General features: G+C 41.1%; 2 protein-coding genes across 3 annotated transcripts; both read right to left on the reverse strand.

The window, feature by feature from the left end:
* Window positions 1–2151: 2151 nt before the first annotated feature.
* On the reverse strand, window positions 2152–12745 carry ptena (phosphatase and tensin homolog A). Of its 2 annotated transcripts, XM_046402110.1 has the most exons (10): window positions 11924–12745; window positions 7859–7943; window positions 7707–7751; window positions 7569–7612; window positions 7164–7402; window positions 6877–7018; window positions 5128–5196; window positions 4454–4620; window positions 3407–3688; window positions 2152–3227 (listed from the first exon to the last, which is right to left on the reverse strand). In XM_046402110.1, the coding sequence occupies exons 1-10, from the start codon at window positions 12000–12002 to the stop codon at window positions 3042–3044; spliced, it is 1338 nt and encodes a 445-aa protein (XP_046258066.1). In that variant the 5' UTR covers window positions 12003–12745; the 3' UTR covers window positions 2152–3041. The 2 variants fall into 2 exon arrangements, with proteins under 2 accessions (XP_046258066.1, XP_046258067.1); XM_046402111.1 differs by lacking the exon at window positions 5128–5196.
* A 1768-nt stretch (window positions 12746–14513) lies between these two features.
* Window positions 14514–25900, reverse strand: LOC124066187 (bifunctional 3'-phosphoadenosine 5'-phosphosulfate synthase 2-like). Its single transcript, XM_046402412.1, has 12 exons — window positions 25518–25900; window positions 23041–23155; window positions 22678–22913; window positions 22380–22518; window positions 22073–22191; window positions 20127–20240; window positions 19036–19147; window positions 18458–18663; window positions 18073–18208; window positions 16613–16881; window positions 16246–16475; window positions 14514–15854 (listed from the first exon to the last, which is right to left on the reverse strand). Exons 1-12 carry the CDS (start codon window positions 25542–25544, stop codon window positions 15713–15715), a joined length of 1845 nt encoding a protein of 614 aa, XP_046258368.1. The 5' UTR covers window positions 25545–25900; the 3' UTR covers window positions 14514–15712.
* Between the last annotated feature and the right edge of the window lie 189 nt (window positions 25901–26089).

The raw sequence follows: 26089 nt of genomic DNA on the forward strand, positions 1-26089 counted from the left end.
AATGGCTCCAGAGCGGGCTTTTTGCATTTTTGGCAGCCAACGTAGGTACTCCTACAGCATGGTTCATCAACCACATTTGTCAGAATTTTTTTGAAGCAGATAGTGTCTGGGCCAGGCTTTCAGATTAAAAAATAAAATGTATATTTGGGCTTAATTAGCCATACATTTTTATTTTCATGAAAGCTTATTATTTCAATTTGCTAGAAAATTTCACCACCTTAAATGCTAATGTAACCTGGCCTTTTAATATTGACCTATTTTAACAACTATGGCTTAGTTTCTCATGACTATAATTAATGCAGAATAAAACAAGAATATTTATATTCAGAGTACATCAGGGCTTAATGGGAGCAATGGAAAAAGAGATTGTAAATGCACACCTTTGCTGTCATACATAAAAGATGTAAATTATTACATTTTTGTTTGGCTGGATATATACAACCCTCCCACCCAATGGAGGGAAATTCAGTTTCAAATCTACAAAGTAAATATTCCTCCAAATCACCAGTTTGTCCGTTTTTCTCTCATCTCAAGAGAGGTGCCAATGCAGAAAAGAAAAACCAAACATCTTTTGGAGGAGCCAGGGTTCAAGACACACGTTGCGTCTGTGTTTGTGTGTGTGCTGAGGAGCGCAATCAAAAGCAAAGATGTGGACTCTCAAGCTCCACTGAAGTCAGCCCCCTTCGCTCTCTTCAGTCTCGCCTGCCTGTGGAGAGCTGAGGCATCTCTCTCTGGTCTCTCTCAACCCAGCACAGCACATTCATTATTAATCCACCAGTCTCTCCCTCCTTCTCAGCTCAGCCAATTACAGTCGGGCCCCCGCGACTGTTGCCTGTCTCATTTGACGCTGCACTGGTTGGCTTTGATGTCTCTATCAACACGAAAGAGCCAGAGACCGAGTCTTAATAGAGCAGAAGGGGATTATGTGACTGCCTGCCTCTGGGGGTGGAACAATTTTTTTAAAAATATATATGTTTAATTCATACTTTACTTTATTATCAGGAGACTGGTCCACGCTTTAGCCAGGGTCTTGCCACTCTGCTCTCCTATCACAGGGACATGGTAGTTAATCCTGTTACTTTTTCATTTGGGGAGTCACACAAGCCTGCAAGCAGAGCAAGCTGGTCTACCCGAGGCCTCGCACTCCTCCCTCCAGGGCCAGAGCCTTTCCTTCCTCTGCTCATTTCGTGTAGAGAAACGCCTTCATTAACCAGCAGCAACTCTGCATGCTACACTGATGCTTTGGTATGAGCTCAGGCTGCTTTTTTGGCTCATAAATGTTACGTTTTCTTTTTTAATTTTTATCAGAGTTCAAGTGTCAATTTGCTTTGAAATCAGTTCAGGAAATGGACTGTTACTTGGCAGAAATATCAAAACAATTCTCCATCTCATCTATTCAGAAACCACAGAAGTGAAAGCTCAGTCGTGTGAACTACAATTAGCAGTTAAGTTTGAACGAACACTATTGCTGTGCCTCGTCCACTGAATACTCACATTAATTTAGACGCTCTGGTCTTATGTTGAGTTAGTTATTTGTTTGAAGTGGGCTCTTTGCCCTCAGTTGAACTTTAATAATAATCCTTCCATCACTTCCCTACCTCAGGTCCTAACCGCTATTTGCAGCACTGACCTTTAAAGCAGGAAGTTACTGTTAACACAGTTCTACCAGCTGCAACGACGACAACCTGCTTCACAACATTTTTCTCATGAAGCACAGCGCTTGGGCGCATTTGCCTTCCCATCTCACGACACATGCTCCACCACACAAGTTTAGGCTACAGGGACTGTGTGCGCCGTCACTTAAAATTACGGCTTCAGTTGACAGCAGTGATGTCAAGTTTTAAGGCCGCACTGGCGTCAGAGTTTGACGACAATTGCATATTATAAAAATTCCACTTTCTTTCTTCATGATTTTCATTAACTTAACAGTGGAGGGAGAATATTACATAAACCTCTGCTGTAATTTTCTGAGCATGACTCAAAGCACTGGGGAACCCCATGCAGAAGACACATCTCAAAGCTGTTTTCTTTTTAAGAAAAGACAACATTGCATACATTTATTAGGGATGGACGCCAATTCCAATACATGCAAATCACCATTGTCCTTTAAATGTAGTGTTGACATTATTGCAAACACTTGTCTCCCTGCTGTTTTGTGTATTATATTTTTATTATCTTAGGATAAAAAAAAACATTAACAATTACATGGGATGCCTTGTTCTGCATAATTTAACGTATACACAGTGGGAACAGGAATGGCAATGCTTTAGACATCATCACAGCCTCTTCATAACCCCACCCACCCCCAACCCACTGCCCGCATGCAGTTTGCACTGCACAAAGACCAAAAGTCACGTGAGACAGCCTGCAAAGAGAGCACAAGAAGCATTCACAGTAAAGGAGGATAGAAAGGAGGATAGGATGGAAGGGAGGGAGAGTAAAAGATGAGAGGAGAATGGGGGAGGAGGAGAAGAGAGGGAGTGAAACAAAGTGACTGCAGCACTGGCCTTGGTTTAGACAGGAGAAGGAGCAGCATAGTCCTAGTATATCAGTCTAACTCTTCTCCCACACTTCAACTCCCGTCTCCTGATTGTGGTACTCTTTCCATTGTCTTTGACACAAACAAAAATTTGTTATATATGCGGGGATTGTGTGTGTTTTATCTCATTTTTATATATACATACATACATATATATAATAGATATATATATGTATATATGTATAGCTACAGCACCTTTTCCCATGGGGCAACAGTGTCAATACCTCGCACATGGTACATGGCTGTGCCAGAGAGAGAGAGAGAGAGAAAAAGAACCCTACAAAAACAAAAAACAAAAAAAACAAAAAAACAAAGAAAAGAAAAAATATATTGGTCAGGATATTTATCTTTTTTTTTTTTCCCTAAAATTGGCATTTGACATGATGATATTCTATTGCCGTCTTGGGGAGGGAAGGGACAAAGGTTCTTCTTTTGAGTTTATATTCAAGTTTTCTCCTTTTTTTCTGGTGTATAATTTCTTCTTTTCCTGTTTAAAAAGAGTTCACACTTTTGTGATTTGCGTGTGCTGCTCTTCATCAAAAGGTTCATTTTCCGGATCAGAGTCAGTGGTGTCAGAGTATCGATAATGGTCTGGCTCATTGTCGCTAACGTCCGGGGTGACGGATGTCGAAGTGCTTGCCTCAGAATTCGAAGGCTCCTCCACGGTTTTCGTAAAATACAACTTCACCTGGAATTGCAAATTAAAACTGACTTCAGTCTGTGGAATTTAAAAAGAATAACAAACAAGTCTCATCATTGCTCTTTCCATAAAAATACTAATGTATCTGACAGCAAAGCAATTAGCTTATTCAATAACAGATAACAAGCAAGCCATTTATCCAGCTAATATATAAATGAAATCTTTACCTTGAAGTTTGGCGAGAAGTAGCGGTTAGCTTTGTCTTTGTTGGCCTTGTCTAAGTCATTCTTAGTGAGCGTCAGGATGAGGTAGTCCCTGTCCCTGTCGCTTTCCCTGCCGCTTTCCCTACAGCTGTCCCTGCACTCGGCGCTCGGCGGATGGCCCTGGCCCGTTGCCGGTACCCTCTGCTGGCTGTCTGCATTGTTCACCGCCCCGTTCTCCAACTTGCTCCCACTCTCCTCTGGTCCAGGGATGAAGAAGGTGTTCACCCAGAAGTGGAACATTTTGTCCTGGGTGGTAAAAGGGAGATATAATGACAAACTGGGCAAAATACAGCATATTCACATGGAAATCTCATTAAAAAACCAAAACCAAAACACGTTAGTCTGTCTGTCAGTACCTCTGGGTTTCCTAACCCGTCTGCTCTGCGCAGCCCCAACCCCTTTTGTTTCCACCGAAGATGTGAATCTTTAGAAACTGTTAACAACTATGAATTCATTTAAAAGGCTCCTAAACACCCTAAAGAAAAGAGCTGACTTAGGGAATTACTGACCCTTTGAGCATTTTAGCAAAAATTACCCTAAGAGGAGTAAATAGTGCATTTGTTACTGCTATTAATTGCTTTATTGAGTATTTACAGCAGCAGGGTAAAAAAAAAAAAGGGTCAAAATAAACTATAGGAACAGGTCAACTAGATCGAGATTGAGTGGTTTGGTAATGCCCAAAAACTCTGTACAACAATGGAGGTCTATAGTATCAAAGAATAAGCAATCACTATACTATTACTAATAAGCAAGAAACTTTTGTGCATTTGTCTTTTCATACTTTGTTGGCACCAAAACTGAAATCAGTGCTATACTTAAAAATAGCATAAGCATTAGCACCGAGCTAAGTGAGAAAATGCTTACTCAGATGTCTACTGATTGTTCTTTGACCTAGTCTTAAAGATCAAGAGATGAAATAAGCTCTTAATGACCGACAGAAATTTGCCAGCAACAACTACCAAGCAAGTTGAGCTACAGTAAAAATCCCCCAACACACACAACACAACTAACCTTCTTCATCATCTTATTCTGTTTATGGAAGAACTCCACTTTGATGTCTCCACAAACTGGCAGCGGTTGGGGGAATTCGAAAAACATGTGCTTGTCCTCGCGCCGCGTGTGCGCGGGGTTCGACGTGTGAATCTTCACTTTCAGCTGGTACACCACAAACTGGGGGTCTGCAAAGAGTGTCGACGTTGCACAGGGAGGGGGATTTGTGAGATTTGTGAGTGGTACAGACAGAAAAGACAAGGAGAAGAGTGACAGAGGAGTGAAATCAAGAGAGCAAGACAGGATTACCGGTGTTATTACATGAGTTTGACAAAAGTAACAGGACAGCACACCATCACCATGTCCACCCACTGAATAAAGTGCAAATTATATTAAAATTAAGGAGGAGAAATGGAAAGTTACAGACCACAAAATATAATACCCAAATTGACCCAGGACCCTATTCTGATAGACAGTCACGGTTTGGTCTTGGACCAGCGCAACACGTTGCATGTAGAAAAACTTTACCCTTCCCTCTTCCTATCAGGGTGGAGTTGGAACCGACAACATAGTCCTGTAAGCTAGTCCTATCCTTCTAGGCATGTCTACCTCAAACTGCTCCTGTCTGGTGGATCTCTGGGGCCATATAAAAACAAATGAGTGAAATAATAATAATGGATGAAAGGCTCATTTACCCCAATGCCAATTCCCTTTCTTGAAGCCCTGAGGGGTCGGCTCGCTCCTGTTTTTAACGGTACTGTCCCCTTAGAGAGAAAGAAGGAGATTATCACAAACAGGGCCTGGCAGGCCTGTCAGGGGCTTGAGAGCACAGCAGGCACAAACACAAGAGCTCAAATATTTACAGATATTTGCATCTACACAACTTTTCTTAAAAACAACAATACAGTACATGGCTTGCTCATTTGACCTGGTGTGTTGAGAGGTACACAAAAGAGGAAAAGGACAGGGGACTACTGAGACTACTGACGATCACAATCGAACAAGAAACATCAGGTTTTTTTCTTTTTTTGTGACTTGAAAAAAAAAAAAAAAACATTTGTGTAGCAAAATTATCAAACTCAATTCTCCTCTTTTAACGCTGAGGTGACATAAAACCCCAAGGCTAGAAAAGGGTGATGTGCGTGTACATGTATTAAGACGTCAAACTCAGAATAGGGCCATTTTTTTTTTAAAAAAATGGGAGCGTTAGGAGGAAAAAGAAGTCGTGGCTGTTCAGCACAGTCAGGTGTTAGGGTGTAAAGAGCCACAGAAGTCAAGGAAGAAGATGCCACTTTTCTGACTGTTAGTTGAAAATAGATAAATTCAGATATAAGAAAAGTATAACGATGTGTGACTCGGACACATTAGAGGAGAAAAGCAGGATTACTTGACCACAACAGAGAAATATTAAACGGTTTTCTATACAGTAAAATACACAGCCTTAACATATTGAGAAAAATATGACAGCAAAAAAAATACTACTAGGGTGCTAAGAGCATCTCTATCTGCTTAGAAATTTTATGAAGTCTCACAATCATTTCAGGTAAATTTTAAGCTGGAGCACGTGGAAAGATGAATCAGCATTGATACCGATAAAGTTTTGGTTTAAGCAACATGTTTAAAACCAAGCACATTCTGAGTCCGACTTCTCGGCTGTCTGTGTCACTCTGCCACTGAACACAGGGGACGACAAGTGCCACCGTTTGCATACACACCACTTTACAATGAAGTCGTAACACAGTTCCGAGCAATCACGCAGCGATATGTAAATACTCATGACCGAGTGACTGCAATTTACTGCGGTGGCTTGGGTACCCTGGTGCTCTACAAATAAATCACTGACCAAAATATTTAATTCCTTTACTGCCTTTTAGTTACTTCCTGATTATGTGTAAATAAAGCACAAAAAACTTGTGGCTTTTGCTGTACTGTCCGGTGTGTGACTGTACAGTTTACTTCCCCCATGCAGGGCTGTGAATGCTCTTCTGCTTGAAAGGTGCATAATGTAATTCCTCTCAATAATGTGCACAGAAAACTAATACACTGCAGAGCATGAACAACTTGTATGATTTTCTTCAGTGAAAATTCCATTATGACAGAGGGGGTCTGATTAATTTTTTTTTTTTTTTTTTTTAAGTGGATAGAATATAAGTCAACCTTGATGTAAACAGCAACAAGAAGCATCAATCAGAAGCTGCCCTTGCAAAGTCAAGACACCCAAAAATACTGCAGTGAATTCAGCCACACTTGATTCGGTTTTAAAATACCGGTGCAGGACGACTCAGCTCTACCATAAATGACCCTCTCCTGTTCTATGGTGCTAAACTGTAGCGTGGGTGAGCCCTCCAGTGCACAAAACATCCAAGGCTCTTGTTCCGTTTTAACAGTGCTATGCATGCCTACACCCTAGTTTGGAGTTAAAGTTGAACATGAGCGTGACTCACTGCAGGTGCCCCCGCTGAACATGGGGAGAGTCTCGAACACCATTTTGTGGAAGAGAAGCGCCACCGGCTTGTACTCTAGCTGGTTCTTCAGTAGGTAGCTGTAGTAGTAGACGTAACGGCGCTGGCTCGGGATCGTTACTCCCTGCAGAGACAAACAATCATTAGAGAGCCCCGAAAGTACAAAAGATGTAGCTAAAATAGTCTACAAAAAAATAGCTGTAGATTGTGGAGTTACAATCAAGGAAACAATCTGCAAACTAATCATTAATGGAAAAAAAATTACTCACCTTCTTGTCCCTTGTCCTGACTTCACCGTAAAAGTCAAGCGCTTCTTGGGCCTCCAGGAATTTACCGCGATGGAGGAGATAGGCGCAGATCATGACTCCAGTGCGGCCCTTCCCAGCCTTACAGTGGATGGCCGCCACATGATTGTCATCCTCGCTGAGCCACTGGTCCAGGTCTTCACAAAACGGCTTAATTAGCTCCAGCTGAGGAGGGTTGTGGTCTTCGAAAGGGTACTGTGCAACTGATGCGTGACGGGATGCAGGCCCACGCGAAATTGTAACCGGAGAGGGGAGGGGGGGGAGTGGATAGGTCAGAGGAGATGAGACAGAGCGGAAGCCACATTGAAAATTTTGCGAGGTCTGATTTAAAAGAAGGAAAGCGTCTATAGACCATGTAAATCACCCTACCTCTGCAGTTAAATTTGGCAGCATCGTAGTGTCTTTCTGCGCAGCTGAAATGGGAAGAGTAAAATCCAGTTAGTGAATGCACTGAGGGAAGTTAGTAAAGCAAACTAAGAGCAGTTCAGGTATACGAGAAAGACTTACAGGTTGTAGATTTTGTAATGGTTTTTATGCTTTGAATCCAAAAACCTGAAACAGACAGAGGATATATTTATTGGATCCACGAGATCACCTTCAACAAAAAATATTTTTCTCTTACATTTCACTTTTCTCTGGTAAAAGCAGAGGCAACTCACCGTACTACATCGTCTATATTGTTTCTGTACACGCCTTCGAGTCTCTCTGCTGGAAAGCCCATAGCAATGATGTTTGGGTAGATATCTGTTCAGGTAGTCAAGGCAATATACAGAGGTGTCCAGCACTACACATTTAGCTCGAACACTAAGTAGGTGCTATGCTTTAAACAGTTACAAAAGGAAACTTAAAATGAATTGCTTTCTTTCTTTTTTTTCTTCGTCTAAGAATCTGCCATTCGGTCACAATTACAAGATTGCGGTAACAAGCAGCAGAGCATGAAAAATTTTAGACAATGTTTATATGAGGGTGTAGCTGGAGTTATGGATAGACGGGAGCACAGAGAAGGGGACTCTGATCAGAGTGTGTGTGTTGTGACAGATGGCTCTGACGGTGAGAAGCAGGCAGAGAGGACGGAGTAGCAGTGTCCCTGCACGAGCCAGGCCCACAAGTGGGTGCACGAGGACAGTCTCCGCTCCCTGACCTGCATTTATTTTTAGAGCCCAGTTATATTGGGATGATCGCAAATGTTCGGCTTATCTCTCTTTCGAGCGCAGCCGGACCAATTTAAATATCTGTGAGATCAGATTCAGTCAGCAAGAAGATGCACAGGCAGGAAAAAAGAAAAAAAAAAGTTCCATCAAATAAATATCCACTGTGTTGTAACTTGCAAGTTGCACATGCAGCGAGGGTGTTTCTGCAACATTCACTGATGGACAAGAAACAAAGCAACACTTTAGAAACCACACGCGCGGGCACAGGCGCGCACACACACACACACACGACTTTACAAGTATAACTTTCTCACCAGCTCTCTTGTGCTGCACCTGGCTGCCTTTACGGTTGCCTTACATCATCGAATGGGACTCCGTATTTCAGTGCAGGATAGCGATGGAAAGTGTCGTGACCAATTATACGGTGACATACATACAATCTTAAAGGCACACATCAGTGTCATGTTGCAGTGAAAAGAATAATTGAGCTGGCATGCATATCTGTAAAGCTCGGCTGCACGCCTACCTGTAACTGAAGTCTGCTTGTCGCCATAAGCTGTGGGATTTCACACTTTAACCACTGACTAAAGGGCAACCTTTTCTTACACTTCCTGTGCCATGGTGTCAAAAATAGAAAAGCTGAATAATTCTAATTGGATGTGTCTGTTTCATTTCGAGCAGACCATATTTTTCAAGAGTAAAATCACTTTTAAACTGGTCAAAAAAATTTGACACACACATCTGACAACTCTGGCGAGAAAGCACGGCCGGATCTCCATAATCCTCAACTTTGCTAGTATGCACACATACAAGTACCTGCACATGCAGAAGCACACGATGCACTCACACATACAGACAGTTAACCGTTCTATCAGTAGGGCTGTTAGTATGGCACAACGTTGAATCCAGAACAAGCAGGCACGTAGAAAGATTAATGCAGTTTCAAACATGTTAAGCCTGGGGGGAAAAAAAAAGAAACAACAAGTGGCCATAGAAAGCGTAAGAAGTGGCCTAATGCAGATGAGGTATGGCCTTGGTGCATGAGTTCAACAACCCTGTGTATTATCTTATTATTTGCATACTGCCAAGTTACTTCCCCGTAGCTTACGACGATAGTATCTGTACCACAATCCAGTCCGGTAATGTCCCAAAGACCTAACTGAGAGGCCAATACAGATTTCCTACACTATGTGATGGATCACTCTAACTGCTGTAACTGATGGCAAAGAGATCCCAGTCAGACTATTATAAGCATTTTTAAAAGACTCCAAAGCTCCCAGGAGAGCTTCAGCCCAGGACACAGGGGGCTTGGTCTCTGCAGCTGGGAGGAAACGCACATACGGGACCCCTGACGGAAGCTCCAAGTAGGAGGGGGGGAAAAAGGGAAAAAAAAAAATCTACCGTTTCAGGCACGCCTTTTCTTTAAAGCCAGCCCTGCTTCAGCTCTATGCATATGCCAAATCCACAACTGAGAGCAAGAGAGAGGGGGGGAAAGGGAGAGTGGGAACCGGCAAGCGCTGAGCAAGGGGATGGGGGGTGGGGTGGGGAGGACAGGAAAGGAGGAGAGCAGAGGAAAGGGGGCAAGCGGAGGGAGGGAGAATTAAAGTGGGAGTAGTAAAGAAAAAGAGCAAAGGAGAGGTGGTGGGTTGAGAGGGTAAGAGAGGGAGGGAGCACTCAGCAACACTGATACAAGATCACTGGCAACTCTATTTTAAGGGCAATTCCCAGAACTGTGATGCTGCATTACATAACTGCAGAGAGCCTGTATTGTTTTTAGACACCAGGCCAAAAAATGATAAAAGCAATAGTTCAAAAGGCCCCGCCATCTTACAAGAGAAAACTTCAAGCCAAAGAAAGATGCCACTTTGAGTGGTGTGCCCCTACACACCTGTACAGATCTGTAAAGACACAACACAGTGTCCTGCTAGTGAGAGACATCACACAAGGTTCACCACATTACAAAAGCAGGTGAGAAACATCTGATCAAACACAGTGATGCACTCGTTTCAGCATCTGCAGTGGCACAGTTGATAGTTCTGCCTGAATTTAGCTAAATATGTCACCTATAGTGGCAGTACTGAATTAAAATAAGTCGCCTAGAAAATAAAATAAAAAGTGCTATTCAGCAATGTTATCGAGTCAACGCAACAGCAATACTGATAATAACCAAAGCAAATTATGGCCATAAATACCAAGGTCTGTTTAATGTTTTACATGCTGCACGGAACAGGGCTGTAACTTATAATCATTTACATTATCGAGTAATCTGCAAATACCTTTCTTGCTTTAGTCACTTAACCTTTTGGTCTTTGGAGTGTTAAGAAATTGTGAAAAATGCTTTCTAAAACATCCCACAACTCAAACAGATCTGAAATACAAACAGATCAGTCAAAAATACAAACATATTCAATTTTTCCCCAGAGAAGACTACGAAAACCAACAAATTCTCACATTTGAGTAGCTAGAAGCAGTGGTTTTTTTGCCATACGAAAATCACAAAAAAACATTATAAATACATTATCAAAGCTGCTGCAGATGTTTTTTTTTTTGTTTTTTTTTTTAAATCGACAAACTCACTAATTGACTACTTGACTTGTTTTCGCTCGGATGCCAGAAATCTCAAACTCAGGAATCAAAATGTCCTTATACAAACTCATGTGGACATACATCTCAACCATAACCATGACCTACTCTAAGCACTGTCACACAATAGTCTGCGTTTAGTAGGTTATGGACAAACGCATCAGTTGATCATCGAGTTTATCATAAGCCAAATGACTTAACCAACTTAAATACTAGCCATACTGCACTAGGGAACCAGGTCAACTATTATGAGTGATAACTGAGAAATGAGTACTGCAGAGGGGCCAGAAATAGCAATTCAGAAATCTCAATAACAGGAAATGAAAATGTTAATTTCATTTTTCATATTTGTCAAAATCAATCAATGAATACTCACCCTTGGAGAACACAGGTGAGATGAGCAAAGGTGAAGGCTAGAGAGCTTTTTCCAGCTATTCGCCTCATATACCAGAAACCAATGTTATATGCATACAATATCACCACATATAACTACATACATACTATCCACATTTATCAGCATAAACATTAAATAGAAAGACATATTGAGATACACACTAGACATCGTCTACCTGCCTCCAAAAATAAAACTGACTCAATGCCACTAACAATTTCACAACCTAAAGTTAGGTCCACCGCTGGGTGCCTGGTATGCTAGTTAAATCCCTTGACGGTTTTTTTCCCCTTTTCTTTGTTTTTTAAAAAAAGAAAAGCACAAGACACTAATGTCCGGTTTAACAGGGTTTTCCAGCTATAATATGACTGACATTTATGTGTACTGGTTTGACAGATCCACCATCTTTCAAACATGCTGGGTGACAGCAAAGCTGCGCTGTCTGACCAACTAGCCAGATAGCTAAGCAGCAGGGACGCTACCTACCTCACGTTACTCCACTGACATTTCTGATTAATGTTCTACTAATGTAAAAAGCAACTATTACACATTACTAGTCAATGTCACGGGTGCCGTGAAGACAACACAGGAAAGGATACATGTTAAGTCCAAGTCGAACCCATCCTCTTGATATCTCCTTTTGTTCCGGCTGACCATTTCTTTTATAATAGCAGCCATTGTCGCAGGTGACAGGAGTCTATATGGGGTAAATGATGAAAAACAAGTTTTTCTATTATTGGCTGTCTGGTCGTTTGTGTCGCAGTCAATGGGTCTGCTCTCGGTCGCTGGCTGCTCTCTGAATTTTGCAGGTCCTCAGCAGAGACGTGCTAGCCAGCAGAGCTAGCAGTGGCTGTCGGTAGGATTAGAAAGGCTTCCTCTGGATCATAAAGACGGGCCTCGCTCTGCTCCTCCGTGCAGGCCCGACTTTCCCAATCCTGCAATTCGTCTTGCAAACACCCCCGAATAAAATACATGCAGTTGTCCTCAGAAAAACCTTCAGATGCCAGACAAGGTCCAAACTGATGACTCAATCGCAGCCGCCGCGATTGACAGCGAGAGGATAGAGAACTCACCGGTTCTGAAACCCGTATCCAGCCACTCAGACGTAGCTAGCTCGCTAGCTAACTAGCTAGCTAGCTAGCACAGCTAGCTAGCAACAATAGCTATTGCTACCTCCTTTTTCGATCAAAAAGCCTCCTAACGGATCAACATTGTCATCGACTGATTGCCAAGAGCATATCTGAAAAAAAGTGACAGGCTCCACCTTAAATGTATATAGACTATACAATGATCAGAAATCTGCACAGATTGGTTTGACAGATACGTCCCGGGGAATCATCTTCTTTTCTCGTTCCTCTCGCTCCAGCTGAACTCTCAGGCTCCCATCATGGCCTCCACCGACGGAAAAAAAGAAGGTAGAGCAGGCTGGGATTTTAGAACAAATATCCTACCGCGGTCACTATATAGTTCCACTGTTTAATTTAAACCGACAGCTGTAGTATTAAATAATATCGTTTAAACGATTGATATTATATTCCAACGAACAACTACTGACATATATAATTGTTTTAACGCCATTAAGTGCAACAATCGAGTTATATTGGGCATCTGGCGGAAGGATAAAAAGAGTCCGCGTGCGACGCTCCCTTCTGTCAAAGTGATCACGTGTGGCTGTAATTAGGGAAGTTTCCAACATAATGTCACTTTTCGCGGCTTAAACCGTTATTTCAGCCTATAAGAAACATATTCCAGTGATCTAACAATCCATAAGACGTGTACTAATTTACAATGGAACGTTAATGTACTTTTTAGCACCTTCATTGCGTTCTTCTTCCAATCTCCTCCCATTAATCCTAAATTATCTCAACGTTGTTAATTGTATGAGCGAAAGACATCGACCATACACAGTATACACCATACAACGCACACTATGACAAACATACGCATAACGTGAAAGTTACATTCATAGTATAGACTATTATTATTGTTGTTTTTAATATTATTATCATCATTCTTGTAAGTAATCAAAATTTTGATGATAAGGATGGAACCAAATGATTTATCAAAAGGCTTGTAGACCTAAAAGGTCAGGCTTTTGACCAGACCTGAAGTATTAGCCAATTAATCAATTAGTGGATATACGCTGAATTAAGTTTCAACTTTTCTTCTTCTTTTAAGTGCCAAAAAGTTAGTGGCTCCAACCATTCAAACTTAAATATTCACTGGCCTTATTATTACTTTATGAATGCAAATCGAATGTCTTCATTTGTTTGACTGTTTGACTGAAACAATAAGGAATGTGATTATCTCTGCTCGGACCCTGGGAAATTGTAATGAGAATTTCCTCAAATTTTCGGACATGTTACAGACCGATTCATTCATTTATTGATGTAGCACAGCCAAGATGCATTCCCACCACAGCAGCAAAAATGATTGAATGTGACTATTTGCTGTCTTTCAGAAAAATGTCTTTGGAGGCACGGTTCATTATCGACAGCGTCAGGCACAGAATGACAGGAGCTTCACATCTATAACTTAACTCATGTCCTTGCAATATGACTGTGCAAATCATTCCAGACAAGAAATACCTGTGATAATTAATCAACGTTTTAATATTGAAATAAGCAGCTGTGCACATTAACCTTTATGCCTGTGCTTAACTCTTGTGTGGTCCAGTAGTACATAACAGTACATAACATTTTGGGTTGTTAAAGTAGAGTTAGGCTCTATTAAGAAACATTTGGTCTCAAGACAGGAGACACCAGTCGCCATCCTGGTCATTTCTCAGTGACATGACATGCTGGATGTACAGTAGTTGGAGATTTTATGTAAGTACTGAGGGTGCAGTTCAGCAGATTTAAATGGGGTTACCTGGAACATTGCAGATTAAATGATCTGATCCCATGTGAGGCTAATTAGGAATCTGCCTCTTACAGGGGGACACTGGCTCTCTTCATTGAAGAAGACTCATAGTAATGTAAGCCCTTACAGCTTAATGAGTGGCAAAATTAATCAGTCCATCAAGTTCAGTCAACCATCTCTTATGTGTAATTTGAAAGCGTATCAGAATCTCCTTAATCTGTTATAAGCGATCACGCGAGCAAAGCCAATCCATAGCCAAACCCAGTGCTGTTTAATGCAAACACATGCACACAACACATTAGAACATTTTAAATAACATCTCCACTGTTGACCTTGACTGTTGCTCATTCAGTTCACTCTTTATTTAAAACAAAATTAAACCGCTTATGGACAAAAGGTAGAAAAACAGGATTAATTTTTGGTCTGGTCTCATTCAGTGTCATCATAATGAGTGCATTTATCACGCATACGGCCTGTAAGGGAGACCCAATGTGACTATGCCATTTTTACATGCATTTACAGTAGTTTATTGTTCTGTTATTTTTGTATTTGCCTGCACCAGGTCTTGCCAGCAGGTGGCAGCATTGCACTTTCAGCTTTTTAGCTCCAGGATACCAAGTCGATTTAGACCTCTAACCATCAATTGATGCAACTGCACCTTTTACAGGCGGAAGTCACTTTAAGCTATGTTGCATACCCAGTGGCCCTGAGATGACGTGAGGTGTCACTGAAAAGAAAACATGTCAGTACATGACATAAAAGGACACAATATCTTAGGTTAGGTGGTCACACAATTATTCATAACAACAAATAAGCTCCTTCATTACTGCATTTGACATACTTCTTCTTCCCAAAAGGTCTTTATTACATGAATGCACATGCCCACTTTATAAAATCGCACAAATCTCAGACATTTCAGGCAAATGCCAACAAGAAATGTAAACAATTGCTGTTATACAATGTTGACATTTGAGAGAAAGGCACTCTCACATTATTAAAAACATCTTATGTTCTATCTCACACTAATGTGAAACATTAACAAGATGAATTAATCAGCATCTTCACAACAAATAGGCACAGTAGGTAGTGATAAAACTTTCATTCAAGTCATACAAATAACTTGACAATGATATATTTGCCTTAAAATAATGTCATGCATCCTTCAAAAGTGATTTCCCTGACTTGATATGTGCTCCTAAACTTTAAAAATAAAAATAAAAAGAATCTCAAATTACTATTAATTTATTACAATACATAGCTTAAGTTAATATGCATATAAACATACATAGGATTTATAAATCACATAGTTTTATCAGAATGTAAAAATGTAATGATTTAACTTCTTCAGACATTTTGATTTGGTGATGACTTGTATAAAACCCACCCCTGATATAATGACTCATTATTTATAGCAAACTAAATTCATTACTCTAAATGCATAAAACAAGACTGGATCTAAAATAGCCCCCTTAAGAACCCACTGTTTTATAGCATGCTGTTAACTGGTGAGCTGAGCACTTTGTTGATTACTTGTCCTTCTGAAGAGAGGTGTAGTACTCAACCAACACTTTCCAGGCCTTGGGAGCCATGAAACCATCTGGAGGGTTCTCTCTGTTCCGGGCCATGTTCCTCATCTTGGTTCCAGAGATGAACTCAAACTCAGCATGTCTAAGAGAGTGAGGAATAAGGAAGGGCACGGTAGGACATGGTAGGTTAGTAGGGGGAGACTCTTAAATAACATTGAAAAGTCTGAAAGTTGTCCTGAGATTCATACTACAATCTACCTGCAGTGCCAACAAGATAATGTGGGGTCAGAGAACAGATGACTTGGATAAAGAAAATGTGTTTGGGAGGTTCTAATTTAATGCTGTTAGAATGATACAGCAAGTCTCATACAATGTGGTGACATGTTTCGACTGAAAGACAAAACAACACCTAAAGTAAAGGGGCAGCACTGAAAATTTACTGCACCTTGTCGTTTTCATTCACAAAATAAATTACATGTAGTGGACACCAAGACATGGTGTTGGTTGCAATTTCAACCGGATATATGACTCACCGCTCTGAATCGTAAAAGTCCATAGCCTTTTTAACCTTGTTGTAGGCAGCTACCCTGAAGGGAATGATCTCTACAGAAGTGAGGCCCGGGGCCATGGTGAGGACCTTGCCTCCGTGTGTGGGGTCATACAGGTCCTTTTTAGTCTCTGGGTGAGGCATGCCTGCAGGGTCTCGGCCAACAATGTAAAAGTTTGCTCCGGCAACCATTCTGGCTCTGCAGTGCCACTGAACCTGGTGAGGAATTGGAAGTTTTACAGGTTAATATCCAATCCCACAGTCTAAATAAACAGGGCTAAATGGTTGAACAGTCACACGCTAGACTGATCATAACCTCTAATCAAGCATAAATAAACACAGATATCCCTAACCTCTGTGGGTCCAGCATACATCATAGGTGAGGGGAAGATGGCAACAATGGTGCTGGCTGGGTCAAGGACACCCTCCTCCAAGACGGCAGCATGCTGCTTCATCCGCCATTCCAGAGGCACATCATCATCTTTGGTCCAGCCACCAAGTGGATGAAGTAGGAGGACTGGATTCTTGTAGCCTCGCTCCAGCAGACGGCGCTTGGTGTCCTGCATAAGCAGGGCATGGCCATTATGGACTGGGTTACGCAGCTGGAAGGCGAACACGGCATCTGAGGAGGACAACGTCGAGGAGCGCAAAATTTTACATAAGTTTACATAATGACAGTATTTGCAGCAAAAGCAGCGGTATTAAGAGTACAGCGGAGCTTCATGAAACGTGCGGTCCAAAATACACGTGCAGGATATTGTGCATCTTAAAAGCTGTCACTGCAAACATGCTCATACTCTCTTCCACATAAATCAAACAGACTTTGTTTTGCATTTCATTGTAAACGACTGTTAACAAATCCCACGAAAAGACCAACGAACTGGTCATGTATAAAATTCATTCCCCTACGTCGCAGAGCTCCATCCAGATCCAGAAACTATTAAAAGTTGTTGATGAGCCACACCACTCCACTGGGTGATAACATTACCACAAACATGAACGTCATTTATTTTATATCAGTACCACATACACCATCCTAAATACTCACTAGTATACCAAACATGCAATAGAACACACATACAACACAATTCAACAAATGTACTCATTCCTTCTGTTAATAACTACAGAGCTCTGCTACTTTAGCTAATAATTTTGCTCTTTTCAACAATGAAAGTCAATATTTTTGAGTGGTTGGATTGGTTCGAAAAGATTCACTATTTCAAAGGGAATAAAAAGAGCCGCAGACGGGCAGGGGAAGAATTAAAATACTGAGACATGCACCAGCTCATTGTTGTTTTTTGGTCTTTTCATGGACTTCATTAACAATAAGAAAATATTGAATTCTGTAAGCACAAGTCACAACATGCTCACAACAATAACAAAATCAGGATGGGATCACAGGGCAGCAAAGAATAAAGGAAAACAAAACTATAAAATACAAACTGTGTTGTGGTGTTGGTAAATAAATAACACAGGTGAGTGAAAATAGGTGATCACATTTCATTGTGCATTAATTTTCAGAACGATACTGAATATCTCAATTGATCACCGAATAAAGATCAATAACATCACCATGCAGCTTTAAATTTACCATTTTTATTCATCTGGTCCTTTGTCAAGTTCCTCTGAAAGACAAATGGTGCTCCGCTAAAGACATTGCATTTATTGCTTTTATTTCACCAGCTTTGATGAATATTATATTTCTGGAATGGTATTAGTCATAAGCCATTTACAACAGCTTGTATGCCATTTTCTCTTCCATGATTGTTACAGCACTCCTGTTTTTTAGAATTTAAATTTAGATTTTTCTAACCTGCTTTCATGTCTTTAAACTTCTGCTTGAGCTCCTGTGGGGTGAGGCGGTACTGGTCAAGTCCATCATTCCATTTGATTCGCTCCAGCACCTCCAGGTCACCACCCACCAGCCAATCACCTGCCTCCATAACCATCTGCACAATATAACAGAGAATACAAGCTATTTCTTCATAACATTAACTGTAACTGCAATTAATATTAATGTTCAGGTACAATCATCGCCTTTGAGTTTAATTATGTCATGTTTTTTCTGGGGCTTGATTTATGTTTTGTTTGCCCCAAAATTACAATGACATAAATACCCAAAGATCCTACTGCCTGCATGAAATCATGTGGTAGACACTAAAATTACAATGTGATAGCCGTTATGGATGCTTTATTACCTTAATGTAAGGGTGCTGTGGACAAGTGGTGCCCCACTGTCTGGCGCAGCGTTCCTCTTTGCGGTTTTCGTAGAACTCTGGGTTCCTGAGAATAGCTACACGTGAACCTTGGTACTCGAGAGCTACAGCCGCACAGCCATCCAGATTCTGCTTGGTCTCAGTGCTGACAGGCAGGACGATGGGAACAGACAAGTTGATGGCCCCACCTGAGACAAAAGTGGATGCGAGCAGTGAACCAAAGCAAATATTAATTCAGAAATGTTATTTACAAAATGCTACAAACACTGAGAACTCAGGCCAGGGGTGTGTGTGTGCTAAGATTGAGGAGAGGTGCAGTTAATTAAAAAAAAAAAAATAGAAATTACACTTTAATTTAAAAAATAGACACACTGAGTCAACTGTAGCATCTGAATATCCTGCCATCAATCCAGAAAAACTGAAACTGTTGCAAAAAGTAATGAATGAATGAATGAGCTAAAGCTAATAGATAACCAGTTGAAATTCTCAGACAATGTCAGCTAAAAAGTCATAAACAGTGGAAACAGATGTAGAGAGTAAAGGCTATGGTCATCTCTCACCATCCAGCAGGTTGCCAAAATGTAGGACCTGGAGGAACTCTCTCTCTCTCATGAAGCCCTTCAGTGGGCTGGCCCAACCCTCGGCCAAAACCTGCACCCACTGCAGATCCAGCTGTGGACAAAGAAATTACTCATTATAAACAGCATGAAAGACAGACAATACCGAAGACATTTACATGACATTTAACATGTGTTTTCATTTCAGAAAAGCCATGGATTTAACTGCTCTGATGGCATTCAGTGTTTTGTAAATGTTGATACAATAATCAACAAGTCTGTAGTTAAGCTATGAATGAAAGAATCAATGAATTGTGGACGTGAAAATGTTGGATGGTTGGAAAACAAGAAGAGGACCAAATCAAAAGAGGGCATTGTTGTGCTGTGTTTAAATGAAATGCAACCACTGATGCATTTATTAAAGTATAACAAGATGGTCTGAGATAACATGTGGCACACAGACTTGCATAATAATAGACTCAGGTTATTACAGTTTCTTGCCTGTGCTGCAGCTTGAATACAAAGTCCACTGAACTTGCATTTTCTTGAATGCCTAATTTTGGCTTGACGGGTCTCCTCTCACCACACAAACATTTGACTAGGCCCACTGAGAAGATACAATTTGGGAACAAAGTTCAATTCAAAATATTTGTATGTAATACACTGACTTTGACTGCATGTTGGTCATATACATGCTTTAGCTTGACTTGATCTATTCATAATAGCATTAATTCACATTACTGATATATACTGACTGCCATGACTTAGTTTACTAAAGGTACTGGACTGGTATCTTGCTCTAAATCCATGAAGAAAATGAACCATCTATTCTTCTTTTGGTAGAAATCTTTATTCAACTCCAGGGAATTGGGAGGGTAATTTGATAAGACAAGCACACTGCTGTATGCCTGACTGGCTTTTATGACTTTATTACTACCCAGGGATATCAAAGCAGTTGCATTAGCACACAGAGTCCTAACAGTGGGGAATGTTTATGGCCTTATCATGAGCAGCTCTCTGCTATGTCCAGTACTGAGCCCCTTGTCAATTTGCTGTGTGATAAAAAAGAAGTCTAAACTGCAGCAGTGAGTTACCTTGGTGATGCTGATGGTGGGAAGCGTGTTTGCGTCAGCCATCGCAAGATTCAGCTTGTTCTCTGGAACAAATAGTTCATTCAGCTCCTCCATGATCTCGCCTGGAACAATATTCTGTACAGAAGGAGCATAGAAAGTAATATTAATAAGGCTTCATTATCATTTTTCCTTTTCATTCATTTCTAGATTAATCAGCTAAATGTTTGGTCTATAAAATGTAAATTAAAAAATACTCAATACAATTTCCCAAGGCCCAAAGGGATGTCTTTAGTTGTTTGTTTTGTCCAACCAACAGCTCATTCATTTATGTGTGTGTTTGGTCTTTAATTGTAAATGTTACAGTTTTAGTGATAAACATTCGTTCTGTATTTTAAGAAAAGAATAAGGAAAAACTGTTGCAGCTTTTTGGCATCCAACCTTGTAACTCGTTAGGAATCCATAAGGTGGTGTGAAAGTTTAAAAAGACTGAACTGATCCATTAAAAGCTACAACTTAATTTGACCTCTTTTTCAAAAAGATGTGGAGGTTGGTGAAGTAAATTAATTTCTTTTTTCAATGTTTTTTTACAGTCTTTCAGAGAAAATCAAGTTAAACATTCAAACCTGTTCTGAAACAGGTTGAATTAGACAAATATTTATATAAGCTTATGCAATGTTTCTAAGAAATCAGGAATTTTGTCAATACTCTCAGAATTTTGTGTTTGAAACCAGAACTAAATTAATGAATGGGGCACTTTATTATATTTCTAAAACCTGCTGTACTATATCCAGCATCAGTTCAGGTTTTGACCCCCAGAGCCAGTTGGTTTTCGTTTCGTTTCTATTCTATTCGTCATTTTTCTGCATTTACATGTTGTCCCAAGTCTCATTAGTCGCTGTTGAAAGAATCACACTTTGGAAGCCACTGATAATCACTGCTTCTTTGCGTCCACATAACACATCCTTGTCTTTGTTAGACATTAGAATAATCTTTAATTGCATCTTGGTTCTGTGTTTCTATGCATTAAAACGAGTGATCCATGCCCCACCTAGTGCATAATTGATAATTGGATTATTGGATCATTGGAATTTATAAGATAAATAAGGTACAATACTTTAGCAAATTTGCTGTTGGGCGTTTTATTAAATCATACTCTTATGGGAACGGTATGCCAAGGCAAACCTTTTTGCAAGCTCAAACTGTTTTATTCTAATCTAAATCATCTAAGTCTCAGTGACAAGGTGATAAAAGCTGGGGTGTTTGCGGAGTTAACTTATCAGCAGCTGATCCTTTGGTAATGTTTGAGTCATGGCTGCAGAAGCAGTGTTAAACTTCTCTGAACCCTCTGTTTGTATCCATGAATGGGCTGGTTATGCATATTTACAAACGATCCTTGGATGAATAAGTGAATACCTTATTTTCACATCACATGCAAGCAAGAGTAAGACTTGTGTTGCCCTTTCTGTTCATGTGAAGTGAGAATCATGGTATTTACAGCAGTGCCAATGTTAAAAACGCATAGTTTTGAAACATGATAACCTTAAATGTTGATATCATGTGTTTTGCATGCGTATGCTGTAGTTAATTTCTTTCATCTGATTTTTTTTTTTCTGTCACAATGACCTACTTTCCCCACTGAGATCAAAAGTGTAACGTACACCATTTACTGGTTACCATGATGTTCTCCGACCCCCCCACACCTTTTCATGTTAAAGTCTCAGAGCTGAACTGGAATATCCAGGACTCATCATGAACACTACGGTCTTCTCCATGTTCAGTATCCAAAATCAATATTTGGTTGAAGGAACCTGATATCCCTGACTATACTAACTTTGCTTTGTGACATAAACCGTATGTTTAAATGGGGATACGCTCTGGGTACTGAAAAACTCAGAGGTATTAGCATTTGACATGTATGATGGATGACGGAGACTTGTGAGATTCTACCTCAAAAAAGCTACACCCACCTGGTCCTTGAGCAGCTCCAACACCTGTTGGAGGCATTCGCTCACCGAGAGCTCACCAGTTTTCAGAACAAGATCCGGATTCTCAGGACGCTCATAATCTGAGTCGATTCCAGTGAAACCTGGCAACATATGGAAAAACCACAACAATGAATGTCACTGTAAGCCCATCAGCATTATTTGTGAACCACCTACAGCTGGAACTAACTATAGTTAGAGAAAGGCCATGACATTACTTGCATGACTCTAGAGTGGAAGCATGCAAAAAAATTAGGAGAGAGTCTGCTGAGGTGAAGACGATCACACACACCTTTGATCTCTCCGGCGCGAGCCTTCTTGTAAAGTCCTTTTACATCCCTGCTCTCACACACCTCGAGAGGAGCGTGGATAAACACCTCAAAAAATGGCAGTCCGGCATTTGCGTGAATCTTCCTCGCTTCCTCGCGATCCTGTAGCGCAAAATAGTACATAAGGTGGATATTTCATTTAAATTCAGCGTGCTGGTGCTTTGAGTTTGGACTCTTAAATCAAACTAGTCTAGTATGTGTTCAGCAGATCAGATAAATGGACAAACATGCACCAGAACATGACTGTAACTGTTTCCCGACCTTGGTGAAAGGAGAGATGAAACTGGTGACGCACACCAGCCCGGCGTCTGCAAACAGTTTAGCCACCTCAGCAATACGACGAATGTTCTCCTCACGGTCTTCAGCAGAGAAGCCCAGATTCTTGTTCAAACCGTGGCGAATGTTGTCTCCATCCAGCGAGTAGCAAGGGATAGCATGGGACACAAGGTACTCTTCAAGGGCAAAACTAATGGTTGTCTTCCCAGCACCGGACAAACCTGGTGGAATAATGTTGGTATGAATGAGACACTGTTTAAAATATCAGAGTGAACCTTAGCAAATGGCAGATGAAGGAGCTGCCTCATGACCAGTAGGTGGATGTAATATAAGACAATGAAGATTTACCAGTGAGCCAGATGGTACAGCCTCTGAAGCCTCCCCTGGTGCCCACGACCTGCCCTCTTTTGCTCCGGCTGACATGGTGTGCCTGGTACACCACGTTGGTGGATCTGTTGAGATCCTAAAACAGAAAAACTCAGGCTTACACTCAGGCAATGTAAAATGTTTCTGGGGAATTTGTGGAATATTATGATTAATGGTATGCAGTGGTAAGCAGTATGCAACTGGTTGCAACAGCCCATCAAAAGTCAGACCGGTCTGACAAAAGATCTATTATCATGCAAACTAATAAATGCTGTCACTCCACACCATGATTACATTACATAGTTGTTAAACCTGTCCAAAGCGCCTATGTGAACCAGGCTGTGGATAAATGGGGCTGCATTGACTTCTAGCTGGGAGGGGTAGAGGAGGGAGGCATGGAAGGGATGGAGGGAGGGTGAGGACTGACTGGACAATGTGTCCAGTGTGCTGCCTGCAGCCCAGCGATGATGTGGCAGCGCTCATGCCCACACGCTCGCCCTCTGCACCCACTCTCCCCTTCCTCCCTTCATCAATCCCACGGCTTTACTTTTTGCTTACTCACCCCTCCCCCCTTTCCTCTTAGTCAATACCAACTTACTTGTCTGAATAGACCCTTGCAGAGTTTTCAGTCAGAGATTCAAGGTCATTGCAGTCATGTATGTAATGACCTTGATACATCACACATAAAGGCATGTGCCAATCAAGGATGTGAGGGGATGAGCACATATTATGCTCTTCTTACTACTGGAGAGAAATTACTGGGTTTATTGATAGCCAATCACATCCCTGCAAGTACTAAAAAATTGAACAAAAAAGGTTTTAACAAAGGTGTGACATTCAATGCTGCTGAAGGATGTAAATGTATACTACTGTCATTGTCATTCAGTGGTCTGACGTCCCACGAGTAGCGTTTCAGCATGACCCACCTGACTGAGAGCAGCACAAAATATTCTTTACACACTCCAGTGATGATCATATTCAGCACTGAGTGACACGTAGCCTTCGTTTTGTGCATGTACACACCCACAAGAGTAAATTAAACTGTACCAACAGTATTCTTCCAAAGGACACACCTTTTGTCCTTCCATCACAGACTGTCAACGCACTGCCCCTCATCCTCTCTTCCTTCCTTTCACCAGTCATGGGAACATGATGTATCTTGTGTATCTCGTTCATGAAAATAATTTAAAACATAAAAAAAAAAGAAAAAAAAGATGCTGTTTCGTAACTTGTGCATTCAACACCACTCTGTTTAGTCACGCTTTGATCCAAATCATCACTTCACTTCCTGTTTTTAGTCTTATTTCACTGTAACTGACTTGTCATCTTTTCCCGTTGTTTTATTCTGCTCTCTTTTCACTTCTAAGCACCCTGCTGAAAAGCCCCTTCAGCTGCATTCGTGTGTAACACATGTGCCTTTAACTCTTGTTATTATAACTTCCCAGGACCTTATGTAAGTCTTTCTATCTTTCTCCCAGTTCAGCTTACATCCTGTTTCTCAGAAAATTATAAGAGATAAAACTGTGACAAAAAGTTCTGCAATTTCTCAACTGAATGAAAGTAATATCCAACACTTAATGTATTGAATAACATAAGACTTAAGGTCTTGCAACTACTTTCATCTTTGATTTGTCTATTATTTTGTCAAGTAATGGTTTTGTCTGGAAAGGTTTTAAATTGATTGTTCTGTCCCATGAACGGTCCAAAATGTAAAGATTTTTCATTTTACTTTATCAAATCCTCATATTTAAGAAGCTTCAAAAGTGACTCGTAAGTTCTGTCTAGATTTCAGTATCACAAACTGTTTGCAGTGGTGCGCTTCTTGAGAAACACAGCATCTTTGCGCAGGCTGTGGTATTTCCACTGACTTCTGGCTATTCTCGTTCTTAAGATGACTCCACATTTTCCCCCAACTTTGCAGCATTCCCCTGCACCGCCTCAGCCTGCCGTGCCTCAGTCTTTCACAGTGGCTCCTTTCTAGTCCCCACCAGACACGCTTGCGTTATGAATGGGGCAAATTGACATGGATACGTTACTACAACAACCGGTCTATTCAGAGTCGAGGCAGCAACCATCACACCTGGTAGTTAGTAACAGTAAAGAGGCACAGAAGTGGACGAGGTGCGGATAATGAGTTTTTGAAAGGTAACAATCCGGGTACTTTGAAAAATAAAAGTTATTAGTGTATTATTTGCACTTTGCATTGCTTTTTATCCCTCGGGGCGAAGGCATCGGACCCCAGCGGCAGGAGTATCGTCAACAAGAATAACAGTCACACACTCGTACTGTGTGTGAACACTCAGTCAACATATCGGAAGAGGTTTTAAATCTCGGGCGCTGTCGGCTCACTCTTCCCTCTCACACACTCGGGTGCACTTTTGACATACATTTGAGGCTAATCTAATGACAGCTTGAATTTCGGTTACTGCCCTCCGTCCAGTATCTCCAGATCTGCTTACCGTACGAAGCTTTTTCACTCCGGACATTTCGCTGAACACCGGGCGCGGACACACGGAGGCCTTGATGCTGGCGCAGGAGGGGGACGAGTCTGTCGCTCTGCTCGAGTTGTAACCTCCAAACTTTTGGCTACGGTGATCGAAGAAGACAAGGAGCTTTTAAAAAGAGACTTCCAAGACACGTAGCAATCCTCTGGCCCGGCCTCCAGCCCTCCTCCTTCTACGGCGTCCACAAATCTGCATAATTTGCAGCGTAGCAGCCAATACTCAGGCACAACGACACGACCAGGCCGAGCGCTGAGTGCAAACCGGCAGAACGGGGCTGGCTAGAGGTCTGGTATATTTACTTAAAGATCTTGTTAAATCCTAGCATATAAATCCATTTACTCTAGAAAACAAGCAAATAAGGGTGGGTATATCGTATCCTTGTCCGTGAACATGGCACTCGGTTGAAGGTAAATCATTGTCCGGCTGAGATTAAACATCAACCACTGAAAGAGAATAAATGCACAACTAGATCATTTTTATTGAATTGGACTGAATTGATCATACGTGGAAGAAGACCTGAACTGTCT

Source organism: Scatophagus argus, chromosome 10 (assembly GCF_020382885.2).
Source record: "Scatophagus argus isolate fScaArg1 chromosome 10, fScaArg1.pri, whole genome shotgun sequence".
In the NCBI taxonomy this organism is placed as follows: domain Eukaryota; kingdom Metazoa; phylum Chordata; class Actinopteri; family Scatophagidae; genus Scatophagus; species Scatophagus argus.

What these genes read in the sequence shown, in the direction of transcription:
- ptena (XM_046402110.1), bottom strand. Translation starts at nt 12,002, where the DNA reads ATGGCTGCTATTATAAAAGAAATGGTCAGCCGGAACAAAAGGAGATAT. An exon ending in TGCCAAATTTAACTGCAGAG is followed by an intron (nt 7,403 to 7,568) that starts GTAGGGTGATTT and finishes GTCACGCATCAG; the next exon opens with TTGCACAGTACCCTTTCGAA. An exon ending in AGAATAAGATGATGAAGAAG is followed by an intron (nt 3,689 to 4,453) that starts GTTAGTTGTGTT and finishes TTTACCACCCAG; the next exon opens with GACAAAATGTTCCACTTCTG.
- LOC124066187 (XM_046402412.1), bottom strand. Translation starts at nt 25,544, where the DNA reads ATGTCCGGAGTGAAAAAGCTTCGTACG. An exon ending in TCATCTCTCCTTTCACCAAG is followed by an intron (nt 22,519 to 22,677) that starts GTCGGGAAACAG and finishes TTTGCGCTACAG; the next exon opens with GATCGCGAGGAAGCGAGGAA. An exon ending in TGGAGCTGCTCAAGGACCAG is followed by an intron (nt 20,241 to 22,072) that starts GTGGGTGTAGCT and finishes CCTTCTGTACAG; the next exon opens with AATATTGTTCCAGGCGAGAT.